Raw genomic sequence first — 24,084 nt, forward strand, 5'->3', positions numbered from 1 at the left:
GCAGCCGATTCCATTCACTCACCACCCTCTGAGTGAAAAACTTACCCCTAACATCACTTCTGTACTTGCCTCCCCGCACCTTAAATCTGTGTCCTCTCGTTGCGACCATTTCAACCCGGGGAAATAGCCTCTGAGAATCCACCCTATCTATTCCTCTCAACATTTTATAAACCTCTATCAGGTCGCCTCTCAACCTTCGTCTCTCCAGGGAGAAGAGTCCCAGCTCCCTCAGCCTATCTTCATAAGGCATGCCTCCCAGTCCAGGCAACATCCTTGTAAATCTCCTCTGTACCCTTTCAATAGCTTCTACGTCCTTCCTATAGTGAGGCGACCAGAACTGCGCGCAGTACTCCAAGTGAGGCCTGACAAGGGTCTTATAAAGTAAAACGATCAAGACATTGTTGTCATATTTGCATGCAAAAGCTCTCCTTATGTAAAGTTTGTTTTATCAATTCAAATTACCTTTACAGTCTTGATTGTTGAATGCATTCCTAGTTAGATAAGACGGTGGGATAAGTTATGAGCAATTCTTCCAGATGTAATGCTTCCCAATCTTGCCTTTGCATTTGGGGAGAGGCATTGGGCAAGTTAGTCACTGCCACTTATTCAAACAAAAAGGAGGGAGAGAGAATATGAAGGAAATGTCATCCTTGATTATTCTCCAAAGCCTCGGGTGATGGATCCTGCACATCTTTTGGCAAAGCTTTAGGAGCAGGTGGCTTAACCACATTACTGCTTCCCTCTTTCACCCTTCCCCACATTCTGGTAATGCATGCAAAAGACTAGTGATTGGAACAGCACAGTGACACAGCAATGAGCACTGCTGCTTCACAGCGCCAAGGACCCAGGTTCAATTCCGGCTTGGGTCACTGTCTGTGCAGAGCCTGCACATTCTCCCTGTATCTGGATGGGTTTCCTCCGGATGGCCCAGTTTCCTCCCACAGTCTGAAAGATGTGCTGGCTAGGTGCATTGGCCATGCTAAATTCTCCCTCAGTGTACCCAAGTAGGTGCCAGAGTGAGGCGATTAGAGGATTTTCACAGCAACTTCATTGCAGTATTAATGTAAGCCTACTGTGACAATAATAAATAAACTTTATAACTGGAGTGACAAGTTCCCCTACTTATTAGTGATTAATTAAAAGCTAGAAGTTGTTTTTGTATGGTGCATTGCATGTTTTCAAAATATTTCAGTGAGCTTTATTCAACAAACTACTCCTGAAGTGCAGTGTGTATACGCTCTTGTTGCGATTCATTTGAAACTATATTCCCTCGAATTACTTTGCTATAATGCTGAGCATTTGTTAGGAATCATTTTGATTCTAAATTAACTGACCATTTACCCACAACTCCCTTCCCTAGATCATGGACAGTAGGACAATCTTAATACTTCCACAATGTCCTGGCTGTGGTCACCTAGAACAGAAACTGCCAAGGACTAAACCTGGGGTTGCTATGCGTGGGAGTTTTAAGGATTAGAAATATGTCCTTTTGTTTGCATGGAAGTTAAATTATATTTTTGTCTAATTAGCATCAAACAGTATCATCGTTAATAACGGAACTTTCAGTTGGTCCAAAGAAGATTCTCCATGCTTGAACAAGTAAGAAGTAAAATGAGCATGTTTTGTGATTTACTGATACATATATATATGTTGTAATTCATTTCAAATAATGCTAATGTTGGCAATTTAATCAAAAGTAATATGTGGAAAGATGCCCAGGTTTGTGCTTTTGCAGAATGCATTTCTTCATTTTTGAAATCTATATTAACACTGACTTGGGAAATGATTGCGCAAACAAGGAGTTTGGAGAGGTCATGGATGCTGGAGATGGGGCTGGTAGTTGGAAAAGCCAGAGGGGTAAGGGAGGGTTTATTTCTAGACAGGGCGGTGACTTGAATACAGAAGCAGGTACAGTACTTTATATTGCTTTTTCCATACCTCTGCTCGATTGTCTGTTCAAAGACAAAGCAGCTTTTCTTTTCTATTTGAATCAGTACTTCTGTTGCTACCACTAATGTTCCTGTGACTTTCTGGGTGGTGTTGGAATGTAATCTAATGTATTAATCTATATAAAATGTCGTTGTTCTTAACATGTGAACCGTGCACACATACAGGCATTGGTTTTTGATCCAGGCTATTTTCATAGATGATCTGAATTGCAGTGGAATAAATGGACTGAGAATGCCCATGGTACTCTGGTACAGCTCCCTAAGGACCAGAGTGAGCTTTGATCGATCCAGTGTTGCAGTCAACGTAAATGTTGCAAAAAGCTTGCTATTGTAATCTATTTTATTTAGAATAATATTTATTGATTTGTGACTGCCACAGAAGCAAACCGTGCAATCTTTACCCTCCCACCAGATTAAAAATTTGAGATAAAAACCAAGATTGATGGAATTAACACGATCTGTGTAAATGATCCTGGCACAAACAGTATGTTTACTGTGATTATGCACTTTACAATTTTCCTTGATGCCAGAGTATTTTTGTATTTTGTGGTAGGCAGTAACGTGGAGCTGAAGTCAGGTCATCCATGAGCTTATTTAATGGGAAAACCAGGCTTGAGGGGCCGAATGGCCTACACCTGCTCTGATTTCATATGTTTGTATGCTCTTACAGCATTCAACTCTTGGTGATCTCCAAGATGTGGCCACTTATTTCTTAAGACAATGTTAGGTTATCATGGAATCTTTATGCGTGCAGTATATTTGGCTTTAGTCCAGCTGCTGATTTAGGGAAAAATCATTTAAAAACCGCAGGGGATTTGCTAAAACAAAAGGATGTTTAAAAAAAAAACCCTTTGAGCCTCCATTCATCATGACATTTCTGCAGCCACTAGTCTATGCAGTCACTTCCTTAATTCCACCTATGATACTCTTTTCTTTATTCTTGTTCTTGCTGTATTCGACTTGCTCAGTTATTATTGATGTGGTCCCCAGTTTTGCTGCCTTGAGTTTCGGGATTGGCGGGGGGGGCTACAGATTTGAATGTGTCTGGTCGCATGGTTGGGTTAATAAATCCAAAGACAGGTCTGGTTGAACTGCATCGAGCACTGTTGGTTCTTGCTCCCCCACTAAAACTTCTCATTTGTTTAGAGCCATCCTAGAAAGCAAAGGTAACAACTATTTCTCTGCTAGAAACTGCCTCCTTAAATCCCTCCCAAACCTGTCCTTCTCCACCCTCAATTGCAAGGATTTCATGATGTTCCTTAGCATTAAGGTCAACCATTTGTTCAGTTGCCACCTCCACATTACGTGCTTCCAATTTGTCCCCTTCCAACCTCCCCCAAGATTCCGTACCCTGTTCTAACTTCCAAACCCACATCTTTTTTCAGTTTCTCTTCTATTTCCTGTCCTTGCTCATGAGACCCACTCGTGTTCTGTTGATCTCTGCTGCTAAACACTGACTGCACGTTTTTTCAGCTATAATTAAATATTGGAAGGACAGATGTCATTGTCTTCTTTCTGTGCCAAAAATTCTGTTCCCTAGCTATTGACTCTTCCTCTTATCAACTGTTTTGACCCTGAGCCAGTCTGTTCATAATCTCAGTGCCATTTCTGATATTGAGGAGCTTCGACCGTGTATCTGTTGTTAAGATTTCCCATTCCCACCTCATAACGTTACCCAACTCTGCCTCTGCCTTTAGTTTAGCTGCTGAGGAAACCCCCTCATCCATGTTTTATCTCTACATTTGATTATTCCAGTGGCCGGTCTCCTGGCCAGCCTCCCATTTTCCACCCTCCATGAACATCAGGTCATTCAAGGTTCTGCTACTGGAGGCTTAACTCATCAAGCCCCATTAACCTATTACTCCTGTACTCACTCGCCTGCATTGACCTCTTGTTAAGAAACGCCTTGATTTAGAATTCACATCCTTGTTTTCAGTTCCCTCCATGGTCTTGCGCCTTCTTATCACATCAGCTGCACAGCCCTCCAAAGTATGTGTGCTGCTGTACCTCTGGTCTCTTGGACTTTGATCACTCCATCTGCAATTGTGCCTTCAGCTGCTGAGATGCTAAATGCTAGAATTACCTCCCTGATGCTTTTAACCATTCAAAGGCAGCTAGATATAGTACTTAGGACGAATGGGATCAAAGGTTATGGGGAGAAAGCAGGATTAGGCTATTGATGAATGGCAGAGCAGGCTCGAGGGGCCAAATGGCCTCCTATCTTCTATGTTTCTGAATTTTTACTTTGCTTTCCTCCTTTAAGTAACCCTCTTATCATGTTGAAGACATTTGATCTTGTTAGAATTGGCTTTCTAAAACTCTTTTTATTTAATTGCCATTGAATGCAATGTTAATTACAGTTGAAAAGCCTAAAAATTTGCAGTGGGTGATAACCAACTTAACTGAACTGTACAATATTATTGCTTATTCATATAGCAGAGCAATTGAGTGTTCAGCAAATGGTTAAAAGCATGATCTATATTCACCTTACATGAACACTTGAGTATATGAAAGAAATCTGAACCAATTTTCAGTCCACAAGTAACGTTCTTTCAAGTTATAGAAGTGAATTATTTAAATTCAGTAATTATAATTTGCTTGACTTCTTTAACCCCCAGGATAATAGTAATTCTAACCTAAGATAAAAGCAAATTACTGCAGATCCTGGAAATGTGAAACCAAAAGAGAAAGAAACTGGAAAATCTCAGCAGGTCTGGCAGCATCTGGACTCAACGTCAGCTCTTTTCTCTCCTTACAGATGCTGCCAGTCCTGCTGAGATTTTCCAGCGTTTCCTCTTTTGGATAGTAAGTCTAACCTTTCAGGTAATGAATGTCTGTGGGAAATGTGTATAATTAGTTACTATTACCCTCTTTTTATGACCAGAGCAAAATAATCAGCAGGAAGTTGTAGCAAAGGCAGTGTGGTATTGGAATAGTATTTGATCAAATACAGATACTTGATGCGCTTTTACTATTTATTTTACTGTTGCTGAGATCTAACTTTCTTTTGATGCTTATTTATACTAAATTTCTGATTTGTATTGTACACATATTGCTCTATATCAATATTTTTCTTGCAGCATTGATATAGAAATTCCTGAAGGCTCTCTTGTGGCTGTTGTTGGACATGTTGGATGTGGAAAATCCTCCCTGCTCTCTGCATTGCTTGGGGAAATGCAGAAAATGGAAGGTTATGTTGCTGTCAAGGTAAATCATCTTTCTGTCCTCTTCCTCTTGTGCCTAACAATTCTGGATTAACAGTAACCTAAAGAATCATAACATCCCAAGAACTGCACCAACCACAATCCCACCCAGACCCTATTCCTGTAACCCCACATATTTACCCTGCTAATCCCCCGAACAGACAGGTCAATTTAGCATGGCCAGTCAACCTAACCTGCGTATCTTTGGACGATGGGAGGATACCGGAGCACCCAGAGGAAACCCACACAGATACAAGGAGAACGTGCAAACTCCACACAGATAGTAACCCAAGGCCGGAATTGAACCTGGGTCCTGGCACTGGGACAGCAGTGCAAACCACAGTGCTACCCCAGTTATAAAATGTTCTAACTGAATCATCAGATCAACAGTAACCTAGAGGCTGGATAAAGAACACACACTCCTCTAACTAAGGTTTCATGCTAGCTATGATTGGATTACTGTTGCACATTCTTGCTTGCAATTTGTGGCAATCTGCTGATTCTGTACTAATCATTGCCCACAGTGGTAATCTGTTCCCTGAGCAATGCAAGTATATAGTACACCAGGTCACTGATGACCAACCAGCTAGCCAACCCCATTAGTGAAACATGGTCAGGTATATCTGACACGGAGGGTTGGGATTCTTTTGACTTGGCCCCTGATAACTGTATGAGGCAAAGCCTGAATGGGTAGGGTGGTCCTGGCTGGGTGAGCTCCAGAAGTTTACTAATGCTCTTCTCTAGCAAGCTATATTAATTTTAATGGTATAGCCACTGAGCATACTTGAGAATTCCTGAGTCTCAGCCTTGCAAACTTGCATGTACGCTGTCTGAATTTGGGTCCTTTTCGGAAGATTTGTACAATTCTCGTGTAAACAGAACCTGTAAGTGTGATTTTTCTCAGTGAATGGAACTGAAGATTGTTCAACATACTAGTATGTGCTTGTGTATGCCAGAGTTAACATGCTTTCATGGGATATGGGTATCTGTGGCCAGGCTTGCGTTTGTTGCTTATCCCTATTTTCCATGGAGAAGGTGGTGGTGGATTGTCTAGTTGAACTGCTGTCGTCCAAGTGGTGTAGGTACACTTACAGTGCAGTTAGGGAAGGACCATAGTTGATGCAAAAACAAAAGTTGCTGAAAACTGCAGCCTCTCTGCTCTGGTACCAGCTTTGTAAATTGTATTTGTACTTTTCTCCAGTCTTCCTGTGTCCTTTTTGTACCTTTTATTGATGGAGACCAATTTTGTGCATGGTAATCTCAAGATTGGACTGACCAGAGTTCTGTCCAAGTTTAATACATCTTCATTACTTTTGAGTTCCTTATCCCTGGAAAGAAATCCGAGCGCATTTAGTATTTTCAGTGGTTTTTGCTGACCTGTTTACCTGTACCACACAGTCCCTTTGTTCTTGTACCCCATTCATTTCATTATTTTCTACAGTATAGATGAATATCACCTATACTGTATTGTAAAGCAATGCATCTCTCTGTGATAGTTAGATGATGTGCTGTCACCAGAAGCTTTCGCAGGGTTCTATCTCTCTCCCATCTTGGACTGTGTTGAAGCAACATGTATCTCAATGAACTCTGACTTGCTGGTCTAGTGATCCACCATGTGGCTGCCAATTCTTTTGCTCTTTGCTATAGAAGAGGCTCAGATCTCAAAACATAACGGTAAGAAAGAAAACTGGCGATGAGATGTACCTTCCAGCAAGGTGGTTGACAAAGACCAGTTTTAAACAGGCAACGAGAAAACATAGGGCGTAACACCCTTTACGTTGCTACAGAGCCTTGTCCATCCTGAGAAGCCTGATTGAAAAAACCTACGAGGAAGTGACCAAGATTCTTGGAAGTCACTTTTCACCTAAACCAGTAATAATTGCCAAAGGATTCAGATTCCATTGATGGAGCCAAGAAGAGGACAAAACTATATCACAGCATTAAGAAGACTGGTGAAGAACCGAGTTTGGCTTGATCCTTGAAATCACTCTGTGAGATGGGCTTGACTGTGGACTTCGAAATAAAGCAGTTCAAAGACAGTTGATCACCGAAAGCTCTTAATCATTAAAACTTGCTGTTGAGATCACTGTGTCCGTGGAATTGGCTATGAAACAAGTTTCTCAATTTGGAGCTGGAGTGAAAATACATCAGATAGAAATGGACAGGAAGAAACCTCTTAAAATACAATCATACCATAGGTTTAGCCCAGGTGGGGACCATGAATGTTAGAGCAGAGAAAATAAATACAAAAACTGTGGCAAAAAGAGTCACATGACAAAAGCGTGTTGGACACGACAGACTTTGCTAACTTTGTGCAAATACGAAAACGTGTCGAGACCTACAAAAGGGGCTTATAAAATATCCAATGAGAACAAAAATTTCTCAGATGAGACCAAACTGGAGAAGATCCAGGAACTGAAACTTGGTGCTCTATCCATAAAAACGGATATACAAAGGTTCTGAGTCAAAGTTAGACAGAAATGAAGTAAAGATGGATGTAAATACAGAATGGATGGTGGTCTCCTCCCAGAAAGCATATACAATTGGAATCTTAAAACATACCACTAAAACCTTCAAATGGTAAAGGGAAATTTTTCTGCACTTTTTAGAAGTGTGTAGTTACACAAAATCCAGCTTAACTGGGGAGCAATTAACCAGTTAATTGAAAGCAAGAACACACTGCAAAAAGTTCTGGAGAAGTACAGGAAGGTGTTCGAGAATATCTCGGGATTCACGACTGGAGCGGAGGCAAAGCTCAAAATCAAACCAGGGTTGACAGGATTAAGGAAGTGAACGGGTGGCTCAGGGATTGGTGTAGGAGGAATGGGTTTGAATTTATGGGGCATTGGCACCAGTATTGGGGTAGGTGGGACCTGTTTGGGCTGGAAGGGGTTGGTCTGAACCGTGCTGGGACCAGAGTGCTGGTGAATCGAGTAAAGAGGACTGTAGGCAGGGCTTTAAACTAATTGTGGGGGGGGAGGGTGCGAGGGTAGGTGATGTTACGAGGTCTAAAGTTAAGGAGAGGGTACAGGTAAGGGAAGAGGCCGAGGATGTCCCAATAATAGAGGGAGTAGGGGACGTGAGTATGGTTGGTGGCGTTACGGCAAATAGGGTCCAGGTGAAGGCTGGGATGAAAGCACTTTATCTGAATGCACGAAGCATTCAGAATAAAGTGGATGAGCTGGTGGCGCAGATCGACACAAATGGATACGATCTGGTGGCCATTACAGAGACGTGGCTGCAGGGTGACAGGGACTGGGAGCTGAATGTACAGGGCTATCAAGTGTTTAGGAAGGATAGGCAGGAGGGAAAGGTGGGGGGGGGCGTAGCTCTGCTGATTAAGAATAGCATCACGGTGGTAGCAAGGGATGATATTGGAGCCAAGGAGCAGAACGTGGAATCGTTGTGGGTGGAGATTAGGAACAGCAAAGGGAGGAAGACGCTGGTGGGTGTCGTCTATAGGCCCCCAAATAATGATCTGGAGGTGGGGCGGGCTGTTAACGCGCAAATAAGTGCGGCGTGCAGGAATGGGACAGCCGTAGTTATGGGGGATTTCAATCTGCATATTGATTGGTCGACCCGTGTTGGATGCGGTGGGCTCGAGGAGGAGTTCTTGGAATGCTGCCGGGATAGTTTCCTCGAACAGTGTGTGTTGGAGCTGACGAGGGAGCGAGCTATCTTGGATCTGGTGCTATGTAATGAGGCGGGTAGAATTAGGGACCTTGCGGTGAAGGATCCTCTTGGGGAGAGTGATCATTGTATGGTGGAGTTTCTGGTGCAGATGGAGGAGGAGAAAGTGGGTTCCCTGACACGCGTACTTTGTTTGAATAGAGGGGAGTACGGTAGGATGAGAGAAGAATTGGCGAATGTGGACTGGGAGAGCGCGTTGGAGGGAGGATCTGCTGAGGAGCAGTGGAGGATCTTTAAGGAGATCTTTCTTGGTGCTCAGCGGAGATTTATTCCGATGGTCAAAAAGGACAGTAGGAGGAGAGGTAATAAGCCGTGGATAACGAAGGAGGTGAAGGAAAGTGTTAAATTAAAAGCGGAGGAATTTAGAGTAGCTAAGAGTAGTGGGCGAGAAGAGGATTGGGAGAGGTTTAAATGTCAACAAAGATTGACAAAGAAGTTGATAAAGGTAGGCGAAACTATGAAGCTGGGCTAGCGCTTAATATAAAAAAGGATAGCAAGAGTTTTTATAAATATATAAAAAGGAAGAGGCTGGCTAGGGTGAACGTTGGTCCTTTAGAACATAAGAACATAAGAAATAGGAGCAGGAGTAGGCCATCTAGCCCTTCGAGCCTGCCCCGCCATTCAATAAGATCATGGCTGATCTGTCGTGGCTCAGTTCCACTTTCCCGCCCTCTCCCCATAACCCTTAATCCCCTCTCTTATCAAGAACCCATCAACCCGCTTCTTAAAAATATTTAGCGAGGCAGCCTCCACCACTTCAACGGGCAGAGAATTCCAGAGATTCACCACCCTTTGAGTGAAGAAGTTCCTCCTCAACTCCGTTCTAAACCGCCTCCCCCTTATCTTGAGTCTGTGCCCCCTAGCCCTACTGTCTTTTTTGAGCAGGAAGAGTCTCTCCACCTCTATCCTATCCATCCCATTCATCATCTTATACGTCTCAATGAGATCTCCCCTCATTCTTCTAAACTCTAACGAGTACAAGCCTAGTTTATTCAGCCTCTCCTCATAGCTCAATCCCCTCAACTCCGGTATCAGCCTAGTAAACCTCCTCTGCACTCCCTCCAGGGCCAAAATATCCTTGCGCAGGTGCGGCGCCCAAAACTGCACACAGTACTCCAGCTGCGGCCTCACCAATGCCCTATACAGCTGCAGCAAGACCTCCCTACTTTTATATTCAATCCCCCTCGCTATGAAGGCCAGCAGGATGAGAAAGTGGTAGGGGATGGTGATATGGCTAAGGTATTGAATAACTTTTTTGTTTCTGTCTTCACGGAGGAGGACGTGAATAATTTGCCGGGTGTTAGTGATGGAAAGGTGGTAGGACTGGAGGGTCTTAATGACATTACTGTTACTAGAGAGGCGGTGCTCGACAGACTGGAGGGGCTGATTGTGGACAAGTCCCCAGGACCGGATGGAATGCATCCGAGGATTCTGAAAGAAATGGCGGAGGTGATAGTGGATGCCTTGGTGGTTATTTTCCAGGCGTCGCTGGATTCCGGGGAAGTGCCGGATGATTGGAAAACGGCTAATGTTACGCCGTTGTTTAAGAAGGGTGCCAGGCAAAAGGCGGGGAATTATAGGCCGGTTAGTTTAACGTCTGTGGTAGGTAAAATGTTAGAATCCGTCATTAAGGAGGAAATTGCGAGGCATCTTGAAGGGAATTGCTTGATAGAGCAGACGCAGCACGGTTTCATTAAAGGGAAGTCGTGTCTGACAAATTTACTGGAGTTCTATGAGGATGTGTCTAGGGCGGTGGATAGAGGAGAGCCGGAGGATGTGGTCTTTCTAGATTTTCAGAAGGCGTTTGACAAAGTACCTCACAGGAGGTTATTGCAGAAGGTCGAGGGACATGGAGTTGGGGGCAGGGTGTTAGCGTGGATAGAGGATTGGTTGTCAAATAGGAGGCAGAGAGTGGGGGTCAACGGGTGCTATTCGGATTGGCGGATCGTGACTAGTGGAGTGCCCCAGGGGTCGGTGCTGGGGCCTCAGCTTTTTACCATTTATATAGATGATCTGGAGGAGGGAACCGAGTGTAGGGTGTCGAAATTTGCTGATGACACCAAGATTGGGGGAACGGCAAATTGTGCTGTGGGTGTGGAGAGTCTGCAGAAGGATCTAGATAGGCTGGGCGAATGGGCCAGGAAATGGCAAATGGAATTTACTGTTGGCAAGTGTGAGGTGGTCCGCTTTGGTAGGAATAATGGTAGGAAGGACTATTACTTAGGTGGCGAAAAACTGCAGCAGGCGACGGTGCAGAGGGACCTCGGGGTCCTTGTGCATGAGTCGCAAAAACCCAGCTTGCAGGTGGTCAGGAAGGCGAATGGGATGCTGGCCTTCATAGCGAGGGGGATTGAATATAAAAGTAGGGAGGTCTTGCTGCGGCTGTGTAGGGCATTGGTGAGGCTGCAGCTGGAGTACTGTGTGCAGTTTTGGGCGCCGCACCTGCGCAAAGATATTTTGGCCTTGGAGGGAGTGCAGAGGAGGTTTACTAGGCTGATACCAGAGTTGAGGGGATTGAGCTATGAGGAGAGGCTGAATAAACTGGGCTTGTACTCATTAGAGTTTAGAAGAATGAGGGGAGATCTCATTGAGACGTATAAGATGATGAATGGGATGGATAGGATAGAGGTGGAGAGACTCTTCCTGCTCAAAAAAGACTGTAGGACTAGGGGGCACAGCCTCATGATAAAGGGGGGGCGGTTTAGAACGGAGTTGAGGAGGAACTTCTTCACTCAAAGGGTGGTGAATCTCTGGAATTCTCTGCCCGTTGAAGTGGTGGAGGCTGCCTCGCTAAATATTTTTAAGACGTGGGTTGATGGGTTTTTGATAAGAGAGGGGATTAAGGGTTATGGGGAGAGGGCGGGAAAGTGGAACTGAGCCACGACAGATCAGCCATGATCTTATTGAATGGCGGGGCAGGCTCGAAGGGCTAGATGGCCTACTCCTGCTCCTATTTCTTATGTTCTTATGTTCCTATAATGCAATTAAACTCAGTAGAAGTGGAACTAGAGGAAGTAGCTAAGGATAAAGTGATTGAACCTGTAGCAATGAGTGATTGGACAACCCCAATCATCTCAGCCATCAAATCTGATGGTTATTTACGATGAAGGTAGCAGCTGAGTTCAGCCACTGCTTATGATTGTTAGTCATGAGGGATTGTTCTGTATAAGCGCCTACTGTTCAGAATAACATTGATATTGGCCATATGCCAGAAATCAATGGACAAAACCCTAAGTGGCCTCACTGGTGTCCAGTGTTATTTGGATGACATTCTAATCACAGGCAGAAACATGTACGCAACTTGGGGGAAATACTGGAGTGTCTAGAGGAGTACAGCCTTTGCGTGAAGCAAGAGAATGTGAATATTTCAAATCATCCAGACATCCAAGGTTGTAAAATTCCTGGACCAAGAATTACCATAAGTTCAGATTCTATTCAGCTAGACCGACCAACCTGTCTGGAAGCTGACAGCAAAGCAACTTTCCAAGTTGGAGTACCTGATGCTCATGAGGAAGAGGGCACCGAAGATGTTCAAGATCAGACTCTGGAATGTTGTATCTTACCGAAGTGAAATCAGCGTCCATCAAAAAGAGTCTTGTATTAATTGTATATATGTAGATAATACTTGGTAATCTAGCTGATGTTTGTAGTGGTTTATCATTAACGTTTAAAAGTTTGTTGTTGTACTACTGAAGTAAAAGGGAAGAATGTTACGTGTTGTAAAGCAATACATCTCTGTGATTAGTCACATAATGTTCTGTGAGCCTCTGTCTTCTGTTCTATCTTGCCCTGTGGTGAAGCAACACCTGTCTCAGCAAACCCTGATTTGTTGGATAAGTAATGCATGGTGTTGCTGCCAGTTTTTTCACTCTTTGCTGTAGAAGGATTAGCTCCAAAACAAAACACCTAACAAAGTGCATTACCTCACATTTATCTATGTTGGAGTTTATTTGAGACTTAACTACCCAGTCTGTAAACGTCTGATGCATTACTGTGATGTTGCCTTTTACTAATTTGGTATCATCTGCAGATGTTGAAATTGAGTTACCTTATTCATCAATCCAATTCATTCATGTAAATTATGAATAACCCCGTGATCTCAGCACTGACCTTGTGGAATACTGCATTCTCTCGTCCTCCCATCTGAATAAATAACCCCTTATCCTTACTCTCTGCATTCTACATTTCAGCATATATATCCATCTATTTATACATCTATATATACATCCATCAGCTATTTACCATTTATATAGATGATCTGGAGGAGGGAACCGAGTGCAGGGTGTCGAAATTTGCTGATGACACCAAGATTGGGGGAAAGGCAAATTGTGCGGAGGGTGTGGAGAGTCTGCAGAAGGATCTAGATAGGCTGGGCGAATGGGCCAGGAAATGGCAAATGGAATTTAATGTTGGCAAGTGTGAGGTGGTCCACTTTGGTAGGAAGAATGGTAGGAAGGACTATTACTTACGTGGCGAAAAACTGCAGCAGGCGACGGTGCAGAGGGACCTCGGGGTCCTTGTGCATGAGTCGCAAAAACCCAGCTTGCAGGTGCAGCAGGTGGTCAGGAAGGCGAATGGGATGCTGGCCTTCATAGCGAGGGGGATTGAATATAAAAGTAGGGAGGTCTTGCTGCAGCTGTATAGGGCATTGGTGAGGCCGCAGCTGGAGTACTGTGTGCAGTTTTGGGCGCCGCACCTGCGCAAGGATATTTTGGCCCTGGAGGGAGTGCAGAGGAGGTTTACTAGGCTGATACCGGAGTTGAGGGGATTGAGCTATGAGGAGAGGCTGAATAAACTAGGCTTGTACTCGCTAGAGTTTAGAAGAATGAGGGGAGATCTCATTGAGACGTATAAGATGATGAATGGGATGGATAGGATAGAGGTGGAGAGACTCTTCCCGCTCAAAAAAGACAGTAGGACTAGGGGGCACAGCCTCAAGATAAAGGGGAGGCGGCTTAGAACGGAGTTGAGGAGGAACTTCTTCACTCAAAGGGTGGTGAATCTCTGGAATTCTCTGCCCGTTGAAGTGGTGGAGGCTGCCTCGCTAAATATTTTTAAGAAGCGGGTTGATGGGTTTTTGATAAGAGAGGGGATTAAGGGTTATGGGGAGAGGGCGGGAAAGTGGAACTGAGCCACGACAGATCAGCCATGATCTTATTGAATGGCGGGGCAGGCTCGAAGGGCTAGATGGCCTACTCCTGCTCCTATTTCTTATGTTCTTATGTTCTAACCATTTCTCCCCTGATTCCAAATGCCCTAACTGTTATCAAAAGCCCGGAGGCTTGAATGCCCCTGTCAGAGAAAAGACTACGCAGTGCGTCCTGTGCCATGCCATGTGGGATATGTTGTTTTGCTTGGCTCATTGATTTTGTTCTAAACCTTTATTGATATCGATGCAGCTTGCAGTTACGTGGGAACAATTGAGTAAAAATTTTGCTTCTGTGAACTTTTCTGTTTATTGCGCAGCATCCACTGTCATGCTTGTTTATTTGCAGTAGAAAATATATGAAAATATACATTACATTGAGAACAAAATGTAAAAGGGAAGATTACTCTGTTTGTATTTATCTACAGGGTTCAGTGGCATATGTCCCTCAGCAGGCATGGATCCAGAATGCATCTTTAAGAGACAATGTTATCTTTGGTCAGCAATTAATGGAAGACTGGTACAGAAGTGTGGTTGAGAGCTGTGCGCTTCTACCTGACCTGGAGAGTCTGCCCGCAGGAGATGAGACTGAAATAGGCGAGAAGGTTCAGTATGCATATGCGTTTTGTAAATGCATGATCCCTATACTAGTGACTTTAACGTCTGGTGCTAAGGTTTAAAAAGTCTGATGGTGCAAGACATTTCTTTTCCTTGTGTATGATGATCGACTGATCTGTATTGCTCGATCACATGTTGCACCTTGCAGAAATATCTTAAAATCATTAGAATCCCCACAGTGTAGGCCATTCAGCCCATTGAGCCTGCATCAACGACAATCCCACCCAGGCTTTATCTCCATAACTCCACATATTTACCCTGCTAATCCCCCCAGACACTTAGCATGGCCAATCCACCTAATCTGCACATCCTTTGGACGGTGGGAGGAAGCCAGAGCACCCGGAGGAAACCCATGCAGACATGGGGAGAATGTGGAGGCACCACACGGACAGTTAACCAAGGCCGGAACTGAATCTGGATCCCTGGCGTGTGAGACAGCAGTGCCAACCACTGTGCCACCCATCAGATAATAGAAAAAAGGTGGAAGGCATTATATAAACACAATGTGTGACAGGATATACTTGTGTGCACTTAAAGGAACATTAGGAATAGCAGTAGACCTTTCAACTTCTTGAGTATGCTGATGGCTAATTTGAACTTCAATTGCGTTTAACAGCTGCTGTGACGTTGTGGCTGTAATTTGCCACTAGGTGAATTTCAATTGTTAAGATGATTTGGAAGCAGTGACAAACACCTGAATAGATGATGAGTAAATCAGGAGTTGAATATGTGCCAAACATGGGCAATTGGGATTAGCTTTGGGGTTTAAAAAAAGGGCAGCATGGACAAGTTGGGCTGAAAGACTTGTTTCCATGCTGTAAACCTCTATGACTCTAATATGCGCAGGCTATTGTTAGGTGCCGGAGTGTGGTGACTAGGGGAATTTCACAATAACTTCATTGCAGTGTTAATGTGAGCCTTACTTGTGACACTGATAAATAAACTTTACTTTTTACTTTGCTTTGTCTGGTTGACAAGTGTCAAATATTTTAAGAGGAAGAAAAATTGAAACAAAAAGGAAATAAAGAATGTTCTTTACATTAGTCCACATTAGGTATTTACCCCCAAAAATAATGTTTATCAAAAGCAACACGTTTGGTGCTCATTAATTTATATAAATTAGAAAAAAACTCAGTGTTGTCTGCACTTAAAACAAAATTGTAAAGGACAAATTGTTGAAATCTGTATCTTTTGTTGGAGAGCAAAAGGCTCTTTGTTTCACTTGTCCCTTTCCACCGCTTTTTCCAAAGCATCCTGGAGTCTCGTGTTTAATAAAATGTAAAAAGTTGAGATCTCCAGGAATTATAATACGGATCCATAGGAAGATTTGCAGCACCAAAGGAGGTCAGATATTGACAGTGACCCATTGTAACATGAGGTGGAGGTGCTGACATTGGACTGGGGTGGGCACAATAAGCTGTCTCATATCACCAGGTTAAAGTCCAACAGATTTATTTGGTAGCATGAGCTTTCGGAGCACTGCTCCTTCGTCAAGTGAGTGGGGAAGTAGGTTTCACAAACGTGGCGTATGTAGGCAAAGACACAATTGCAAGATAATTACGGATTGGAATTTGAAGAATAGTTGGAATGCGAGTCTTTGCAGGTACAAACAATGTTTTGATTCGATTTATTATGGTCACGTATTAACATACAGTGAAAAGTATTGTTTCTCGTGCGCTATACAGACAAAGTGTACCGTTCTTAGAGAAGAAAACGAGAGAGTGCAGAATGTAGTTATTGTGTGTGGAGAGAGGGATAATTGTAGGTTAAAGAGGTGCAAATTGTCTCAAGCCAGGGCAGTTAGTAGAATTTTGCAAACCCGGACAGTATGGTGGGGGTTTCAGGTAGTGTGACGTGAACCCAAGATCCCGTTGAGGCCACCCTCATGTGCATGGAACTTGGCTATCAGTTTCTATTTGGCAATTCTGCCTTGCCATGTGTCTTGAAGGCCGCTTTAGAGAATGCTTACCCTAAGATCGGAGGCTGAATGCCCGTGACCACTGAAGTGTTTCCCGACAGGAAGCGAACGCTCATGCCTGGCTGTGTTTGTGAACCTACCTCTCCACTCATTTGATGAAGGAGCAGTGCTCCGAAAGCTCGTGATTCCAGATAAACTTGTTGGACTTTAACCTGGTATTGTGAGACTTCTTACCGTTTTAACATGGATAATATACTTTTGTCCAAATCAATTAAAGTTCATGTAAACAGGATCAAATTATTAAATATCTAAGTTAGAGTGAATTTTGTTTCTTTTCCAGGGTGTGAATTTATCAGGAGGTCAGAAGCAGCGAGTGAGTCTTGCTCGAGCAGTGTACTCTGATAATTCAGTTTATTTTCTGGATGACCCACTCTCTGCTGTTGATGCACATGTTGGTCGACATATTTTTGACAATGTAATTGGACCCAAAGGTTTACTGAAAGACAAGGTGAGCAACCTTGGGATTTTAACTTGGTGACGTTAACGTTTTCATCCCCTACTGTTGTGAAGTTGGAGAGAGTAATTGTAGATCGGGGAGGTAGGAAGTCAGAATTTGGTGTGTGTATAATTCCAAAATGCTAGGGGGGGTTGGGGGGGAAAAGCATTGCGTGATTGCGTTAAAAAGTGGCGCTTTTTCTGTGTTTAGAGATTTAAAAATGGAAGTCCACAGAGAGCCCAAACTGAGACATTTATATCGAAAGGGCAAGCTGCAGTTTTTACCAAGGCAACAGGCTTTTGAATTTAGCCAATCAATTTGAATCAGGCACCTAGATACCAAAAACCTATTAAATTTAAATCTGATGGTTTTGACAACCTGAAACCAACCCTATTGTAGAAAATATTGATGTGTCATCATGGGTATGTAAGAATAAGGTGAGGGACAAAGAGGGGACTGCAGCTGTCATCTACCAGAGCTAATAGCTCTTAACTCTTAGCTTTCATCTCTCTCTCTCTCTCTCTCTCTCTCCCTCTCTCTCTCTCTCTCTCTCTCTCTCTCTCTCTCTCTCTCTCTCTCTCTCTCTCTCTAATTGCTGGCTCTCATAGCTTCATCTATGTCTTAGAGAAAGCACTGTCTATGTAGCAAAGGTACCAAAGAAGAAAGAAGTCCCAGACAGAAGAATCAACAGAGAAAGCCCAGAATATCCTGGAAGAGACAAAACCTGATTGTAATTTAGAGAATGACTAAATTCTATTTTGTTGATGAGTGAGATTTGTATTTATTTGAACAACATTCCAATAAAATCTTGCTTTATTCAGGAATAGTTAATAGAAGGGATTTATTCAGTTTAATAATAGTTAAATTAATTTGCTCACCGTTAGTTAGATTGTTACACGTTGAGTTTAGAGAGAGTATGAGGGATTTATTTTGTATTTCATCATTAGAAGTTGCTGAAGAGCAGGTCACACCACTTCACACACACTTTTTACAGATTGTAGGGTGAGGTACTCACCTCTGGGTGTTTTGGTGTTAGTTGTCAGGTGGGAGGTGGTGGGGAATCGACCTCTGCTTTATAACACTACCTACAAAAATAAATGCATTTGGGTAAAACCAACTTTATTTTACAGACACGTGTTCTGGTGACTCATGGTGTCAGCTTCCTACCTCAAATGGACAGGATTCTTGTGATGGTTGATGGGAAAATCTCAGAATCTGGCACCTACAAGGAGCTTTTAATGCAAAATGGGGCATTTGCAGAATTCCTTCGTACTTATGCTCCATCAGAAAATGGTGAGTTACTGCAAAATATCATTGTGCTATGCAAAAACACCTTTTCAATACAGTCTTCTGCCGGCTCTGTATGAATTCAGTTTGGTGTAGTTTCAAAATCTTCCATTTCGTATGCGTGACTGCTCGACAGGCATCAGATCATTGGTAACCTGATGGCCCGTAACTGCCTGGCTCCCCAGTGTCGGATTTGGGGAGTACCCCAGAGATACGCTGGGGAATTCCTCTCTGAAGTTCCCAGGTAAGGTTTTACGCAGCAATTATCCAGAAGCGTTAACTTCCCCACGACAATTACGCTGTGCTGGGAACCATCAACTCAGGATGGTTCTGCCAGAGTTAGAAGTAATAAAAGTAGCAGAAGTACTTCCGTCTTCAGCCTAAGTATTTTAAAGACCCCTGCCCCGCCATACACTCTGGATCACCGACCCCAGCCTCACAGGGGGAGTATCAAGACAAGCTCTCTCGCTCTCTTGCTCGTCTGACCAGCCACGCACCACCTGCCTTGTCAGAATTCAAAATCAGAGATTTTGTACAGAGTCAATTTTGTACCCCTGACTTAGGGTGTTCCCTTGCATTTAAAGCTGCTATATAAATGCAAGTTGTAATAGCTGTTACTAGGGTTGCAGATCTTGATTGTACTTCTGATCTGAAAAGTCACTCTGATTATTTGTTAAAATGCACTGAGTCTGTCCTGCATAGGACAATAATCTTTCAGCTGGATGAATTGTTCTTTTAATTCCTGGACTGAGAGCCTCAGTGGCAAGGCCAGTTATCCCCAATTGCCCTTGAAGGTGTCGATAAGCAATCTTCTTGAACTGCTCTAGTCTACCTGGAGTAGGTACACCAACAGTTCCATTACAGAGGGAATTTCAAATTTTTGACTCGGTGAAAGAATTGCAATATAGTTCCAAGTCAGGATGTTGTGTGCCGTGGTGGAAAGCTTGCAGGTGGTAGTGTTTCCATGTGTCTGCTGCTCTTCCCTTTCTTGGTAGTCACAGATTTGGAAAGTGCTATTGAACAAGGCTTGGAGAGTTGCTGTAGTGTACCTTGTAGTTGGTGTGCACTGCTGTTACCGGACCTGGTGGTGGAGGGAATGAATGTTTAAGGTGATGGATGTGGTGCCAATCAAATGAGCTGCTTTGTCCTGGATGGTGTTGAGCTTCTTGAGTGTTGTTGGAGCTGCACCCATCCAGGCAAGTGGGGAGTATTCCATCATACTCCTGACTTGTACCTGGTAGATGGTGGACAGGCTTTGGGGGGGGTCAGAAATTAGTTACTGATATTAGGAGTCTTTGCAATTTGGAGTGGGAGACATTTTAAAATTTTTGCTTGACATATCTACCAAAGAGTGTAATACAGTCTTTGGGTGATTTTAAGGAATATAAGTTCTCCTTTTGTCTGAGGAAATCATTTCATGTAAAGCAGATGCATGAAATTCTCATAGTATTTTACTTTTGCATCAATTCATAAACAATTGATATTTCTGTGAGCCCTAATTAAGGTGTAGTGTTTAGCTGTATTGTCTTCAAAATGATGAACTACCTTCTTTCTTGTCATCATGCAGTTACTGTCAATAGTGTGGAAGAGGAGAAAGGTTTGTATTGTCTTTTTAATACCCGGCAACATAGCTGAAAAATCTATATATGCATGATGAGTTTTGTAGTAAGTATATCCAACACAATAACTAAAATGTCAAGGTTCATATGCATGAGTAATTTGATCTTAATTAAAGACATGTGTGGTCATGTTTCATTGTTAGATCAGACATCTAAATTTTAAAATTATTTGTGTCCATGTATATCGTATAGAAAACTACAGACATCAAAGTATTTTGATAAAATTGTTCCCATTGCAATGACTTCTAGTATTCTTATTGTACAAAGAGGAAAGATATGGAAGTGCTGGAAATCGGAATGAAACAAAGCTGGATTTTTCCCAAATATAGATGTAATGTTTTGAGTCGGGCAGTGGGGCATGATTTTCAAATCCCACAGGAATGTCAACCCCAAGAATCATAACTTCAATAGAAAAGAATATTGGGCAAGATGTGTACAGGGTGGCCAATGATGACCTTCTGCTCAGTGAGTCCTTACCTGAAACCTCAACCTGACCCTTCTCTGGTCAGACATTGATGGATGTGTTATGAGGGCAGGTTGTGTGAACTTTGCGTGTATTCCCTCAGTTTTAAGGAATCGATGGATGTTTAAAATTTTAGAAGGATTAGATGGGATGGATTTAGAGAAATGAAGCCCTCTGGTGGGAGAATTAAGAACAAGAGGCCAAGAACTCGGCTGTTTAAGAGCGCTCCCAAATCCTACTCAGGTCCTGGAAGCAGGTTTCTCATTTCCAGTCCTGCTTAGCGCCAGCACTGTTCTCCCTTCCCCAGTTAATGCCAGTGCTCTTCTCTCTTCTCCCTTCTCCATTTTGCCCAGTTCATGTAGATGACAGTAAATCCAATAATGAAATAAAGATACATTTGTTTATTCAGCGGTGGTTAGAATATGAAATTCACTGCCTCCAAATGGATGACGGAAACAGCTCGGATTCCTTTGAAAGGAAAAAGATGAGTAAATGTGAGGAGAAAAGGAATGAAAAGATGCATTGAAAGGTGGAGATGCGGTAGATGCAATGGGAGGAGCTTGTGTCGAGTATATACACCAGCGCAGACTAGTTAGGATAAATAGTCTGTTTTGTGCTATGTAGACGATGTAATTCACTGAATTTGGTCAGCATTTTTTTTTCAGACACTGGGAAATAGAAATTGAGCACTTCCACCCAGAAATAGGGACAGTAAGAGCCTATAGGAGACTCTTGTTAGTTGAGTGATAAGGTGCATTAGAATAGAATAGCATCCTTACAGTGTAGCAGGAAGCCATTTGGCTCATTGAATCTGCACTGACCACAATTCCACCAAAGCCCTATTCCCATAACTCTCCATATTTACCCTGCTAATCCCCCAGGCACTAGGGGCAATTTAGCATGGCCAGTCAACCTAAACTGCACATCTTTGGACTGTGGGAGGAAACCCACACAGATACAGGGAGAACATGCAAACTCCACACAGACAGTGACCTGAGGCTGGAATTGAACCTGGGTCCCTGACGCTGTGAGGCAGCACTGCTAGCCACCGTGCCGCCCCTGTTGCCACCATGTTGCCCCAAAGGGGGAGAACTGCCATGATTTAATTGAATGATGGAGCAGGCCTGAGGGAGTAAATGGTCTCTGCTTGTGATCCCATTTCTAGCACTTTCTGATTTTGGTTTTAACGGTAATGTGTTGGATATCCAAACTGCTTGAATTTTGTTTTCTAATCTTAGTTAACGTTAGAAATCTGCTTTTTGAGCTTTAGCTGCGTGATGAAGCACCGAGTAACGGTCGGGTGGGGAATGATGCAGGAAGTACCATTACTCGGAGTCTTCCACGAAAACATGTCCCTCCATTAGTTATGAATGAGGAGTGTCCATGGTGCCAGGCTCTGCCCTCACAGCTGGAAGCTGCAAGTGTGGCAAAATGATACCTGAAAACGTCGGTGCCATTTGTTTTAGCTCATGTAGTGCTTATCATCCACAGAATTTAAAGCAAGTTACTTTAAAATGAACCTCTCTGATGCCAACTCTGATTGCACTAATATGAACGTTAACACCGATATGGAAGTCGTTTCTACTTAAGGATAAAATAAGACTGATTTGTTAGAGTCTTGTAAAGTGACGTGAAACTGTTGCTGCTATTATGACTTCTAAGATGCTGCACGTCCTGTTCAGCTTTCAAAATGATGCTGCCTTAATACATTCACTTGGTGATGTCCTACTGGTAAACTGTGCGCTTGGATTTTCCCTGGATTAATTCCATTGTTTTGTTGTGGTATTATGCACAGACTATAATGCAGGGCTCTTCGCATATAATCCTTCAATTTGGAGTTGTCAGCTATTCACTGAAAAGGTTGGGGCTATTTCGGATATCAAGGAGGTCAAATTTTTCCACAGTTGTAAACCTCCCCCCCACCCCGGTATGTTCTTGGCTTCCAGTTCCACTGATGCCTAAGCTGTTGTGTGTGGTTTGCCCATCTTGCTGCCTGGGAACCTGCCATATGGGGGCTACTTTCAGCAGGCCTGGAAGATCCAGCTGGTGGGAAAGGCTGGAAAGTCCTTTTAAGCCTTCATTCTTAATGCTCTGTGTTGTGCTGCTGCATTTTTAATTGCATTCTTGTTTGGTTTTATTTGCATGGAAATATTGTAATACTGGTTTGCTTCTTAGAAAATTAATTTGAAGTATTGCCGAGTTAATTGAATGCAACTTAAAGTGAAAATAGGTTTAATTAAAATGTGTTTTCTTTAAGAGAGCGTATTTTTGAACAGACAATGCACTAACTTGACTTGGTTCCTCATTTAAAATGTTAAAATTGGTCACTGGTAACATTTTTGAGTAAATAAGTTTCTTCTTGATCCTGAGGTCAACAAGCTGAGAGCCCATGCTATCAAAATTTAACCACATTCTCCACTCTGTGTGCCCATATGAAATAGATATCAATTTCAGGATCCCACTTCCAATAAGGGTTCTTTTCCATTCTTCTATACTTTGTAAAAACAAGTTGCTGTTATTTGAGACTGACGCACGTATGCTTCTCATTTTCATTTCCTGAGTCCTGCGTGGAATGCTCCTGCCTGCTCATTTGACCCCATGATTATCAACACAGTGTTTACTGGGCCAAAGGTTTGGCTAAAAGTAGATTCACTAATATATATGATATTCATTGCACACGCTCCATTTTGGAACCTAGTAAATTTGATATCCACTTTATTTATTCAGTAGACCGATGGCTGATTCTTTAGGTAAATGTTTCTTAGATAATTAAGCAGTATGGTGGCACAGTAGTTAGCACTGCTGCCTCATTGTGCCAGGGACCTGTGTTCGATTCCCAGCTTGGGTAGCTGTGGAGCCTGCATGTTCTCCCTGTGTCTGCATGGGTTTCCTCCAGGTGCTCCAGTTCCCTCCCACAATCCAAAGACGTGCATTTTAGGTGGATTGGCCATGCAAAATTCTCCTCCAGTGTACCCAAACAGGCACTGGAGTGTAGCAATTAGGGGATTTCCACAGCAACTTCGTTGCAGTGTGAATGTGAGCCTACTTGTGACTAATAAATAAATCTTTACTTTAAGCAGTGCTGTTTGTATACTCAGGTGTGTACCTGAATGTTGCTTTAATTCATGTCATAAAACTATGACAACATTGAGAAATGATTTCAGCCTGTAGATTGATGCTGGTAAATGTTGTTAAACGGATACCATTGCTGTGTTTTAGGCTCATAAAATATTACCATAATTGTTCTTCTGGCACCTTCCTCAATGGGTAATACTAAATGTATCATTTTTAAATTTTTTCATGGTTTAGAGTTTGATGACCCAGCAGGAACGGAACAGGATCAGAACCATGTTAGTTCACGCAGGACATCAGAAAATTCTCCCCTAAGGTATGATTGCTCCACAAATTTGAGCTTCCGTCGTTTGCTGCAACAAACAGGGCAAGGTTCTCTGGTTGCGTGTTTCCCTGTGGCGCGTTGTTTGCTCGTGGTGGGATTCCCTGGTCCTGCCGCTGTCACCCTATGCTGGAGGGAAACCTGCGGGCAGGGGTGCGCCGCCGGCAGAACCGGAAAACCCCACTGGCGTGAACAGCTGGAGAATCCTGGCCACAATCTTTGAAAAATATGTTGAAATATAATGAATCGTCACTAATTGTGTGAAATATCTAATCTACCAATTTGTTTTACACCATGTAAT

At 43.0% G+C, this 24,084-nt stretch overlaps 1 protein-coding gene across 2 annotated transcripts in view; it reads left to right on the forward strand.

The window, feature by feature from the left end:
- Positions 1-24,084, forward strand: part of abcc1 (ATP binding cassette subfamily C member 1 (ABCC1 blood group)) — a 108,877-nt gene that overhangs the window by 54,772 nt on the left and 30,021 nt on the right. Inside the window, exons 15-21 of one of the 2 annotated variants that reach the window (XM_080207035.1) lie at positions 1,530-1,599; positions 5,030-5,156; positions 14,417-14,593; positions 16,865-17,032; positions 18,151-18,313; positions 19,875-19,904; positions 23,699-23,777. In XM_080207035.1, coding sequence (XP_080063161.1) covers positions 1,530-1,599; positions 5,030-5,156; positions 14,417-14,593; positions 16,865-17,032; positions 18,151-18,313; positions 19,875-19,904; positions 23,699-23,777 — 814 coding nt within the window. The remainder of the gene's footprint in view (positions 1-1,529; positions 1,600-5,029; positions 5,157-14,416; positions 14,594-16,864; positions 17,033-18,150; positions 18,314-19,874; positions 19,905-23,698; positions 23,778-24,084) is intronic. The other variant, XM_080207036.1, reaches the window with a different exon arrangement.

Source organism: Carcharhinus amblyrhynchos, chromosome 18, assembly GCF_965287045.1.
Source record: "Carcharhinus amblyrhynchos chromosome 18, sCarAmb.v2.hapA, whole genome shotgun sequence".
In the NCBI taxonomy this organism is placed as follows: domain Eukaryota; kingdom Metazoa; phylum Chordata; class Chondrichthyes; order Carcharhiniformes; family Carcharhinidae; genus Carcharhinus; species Carcharhinus amblyrhynchos.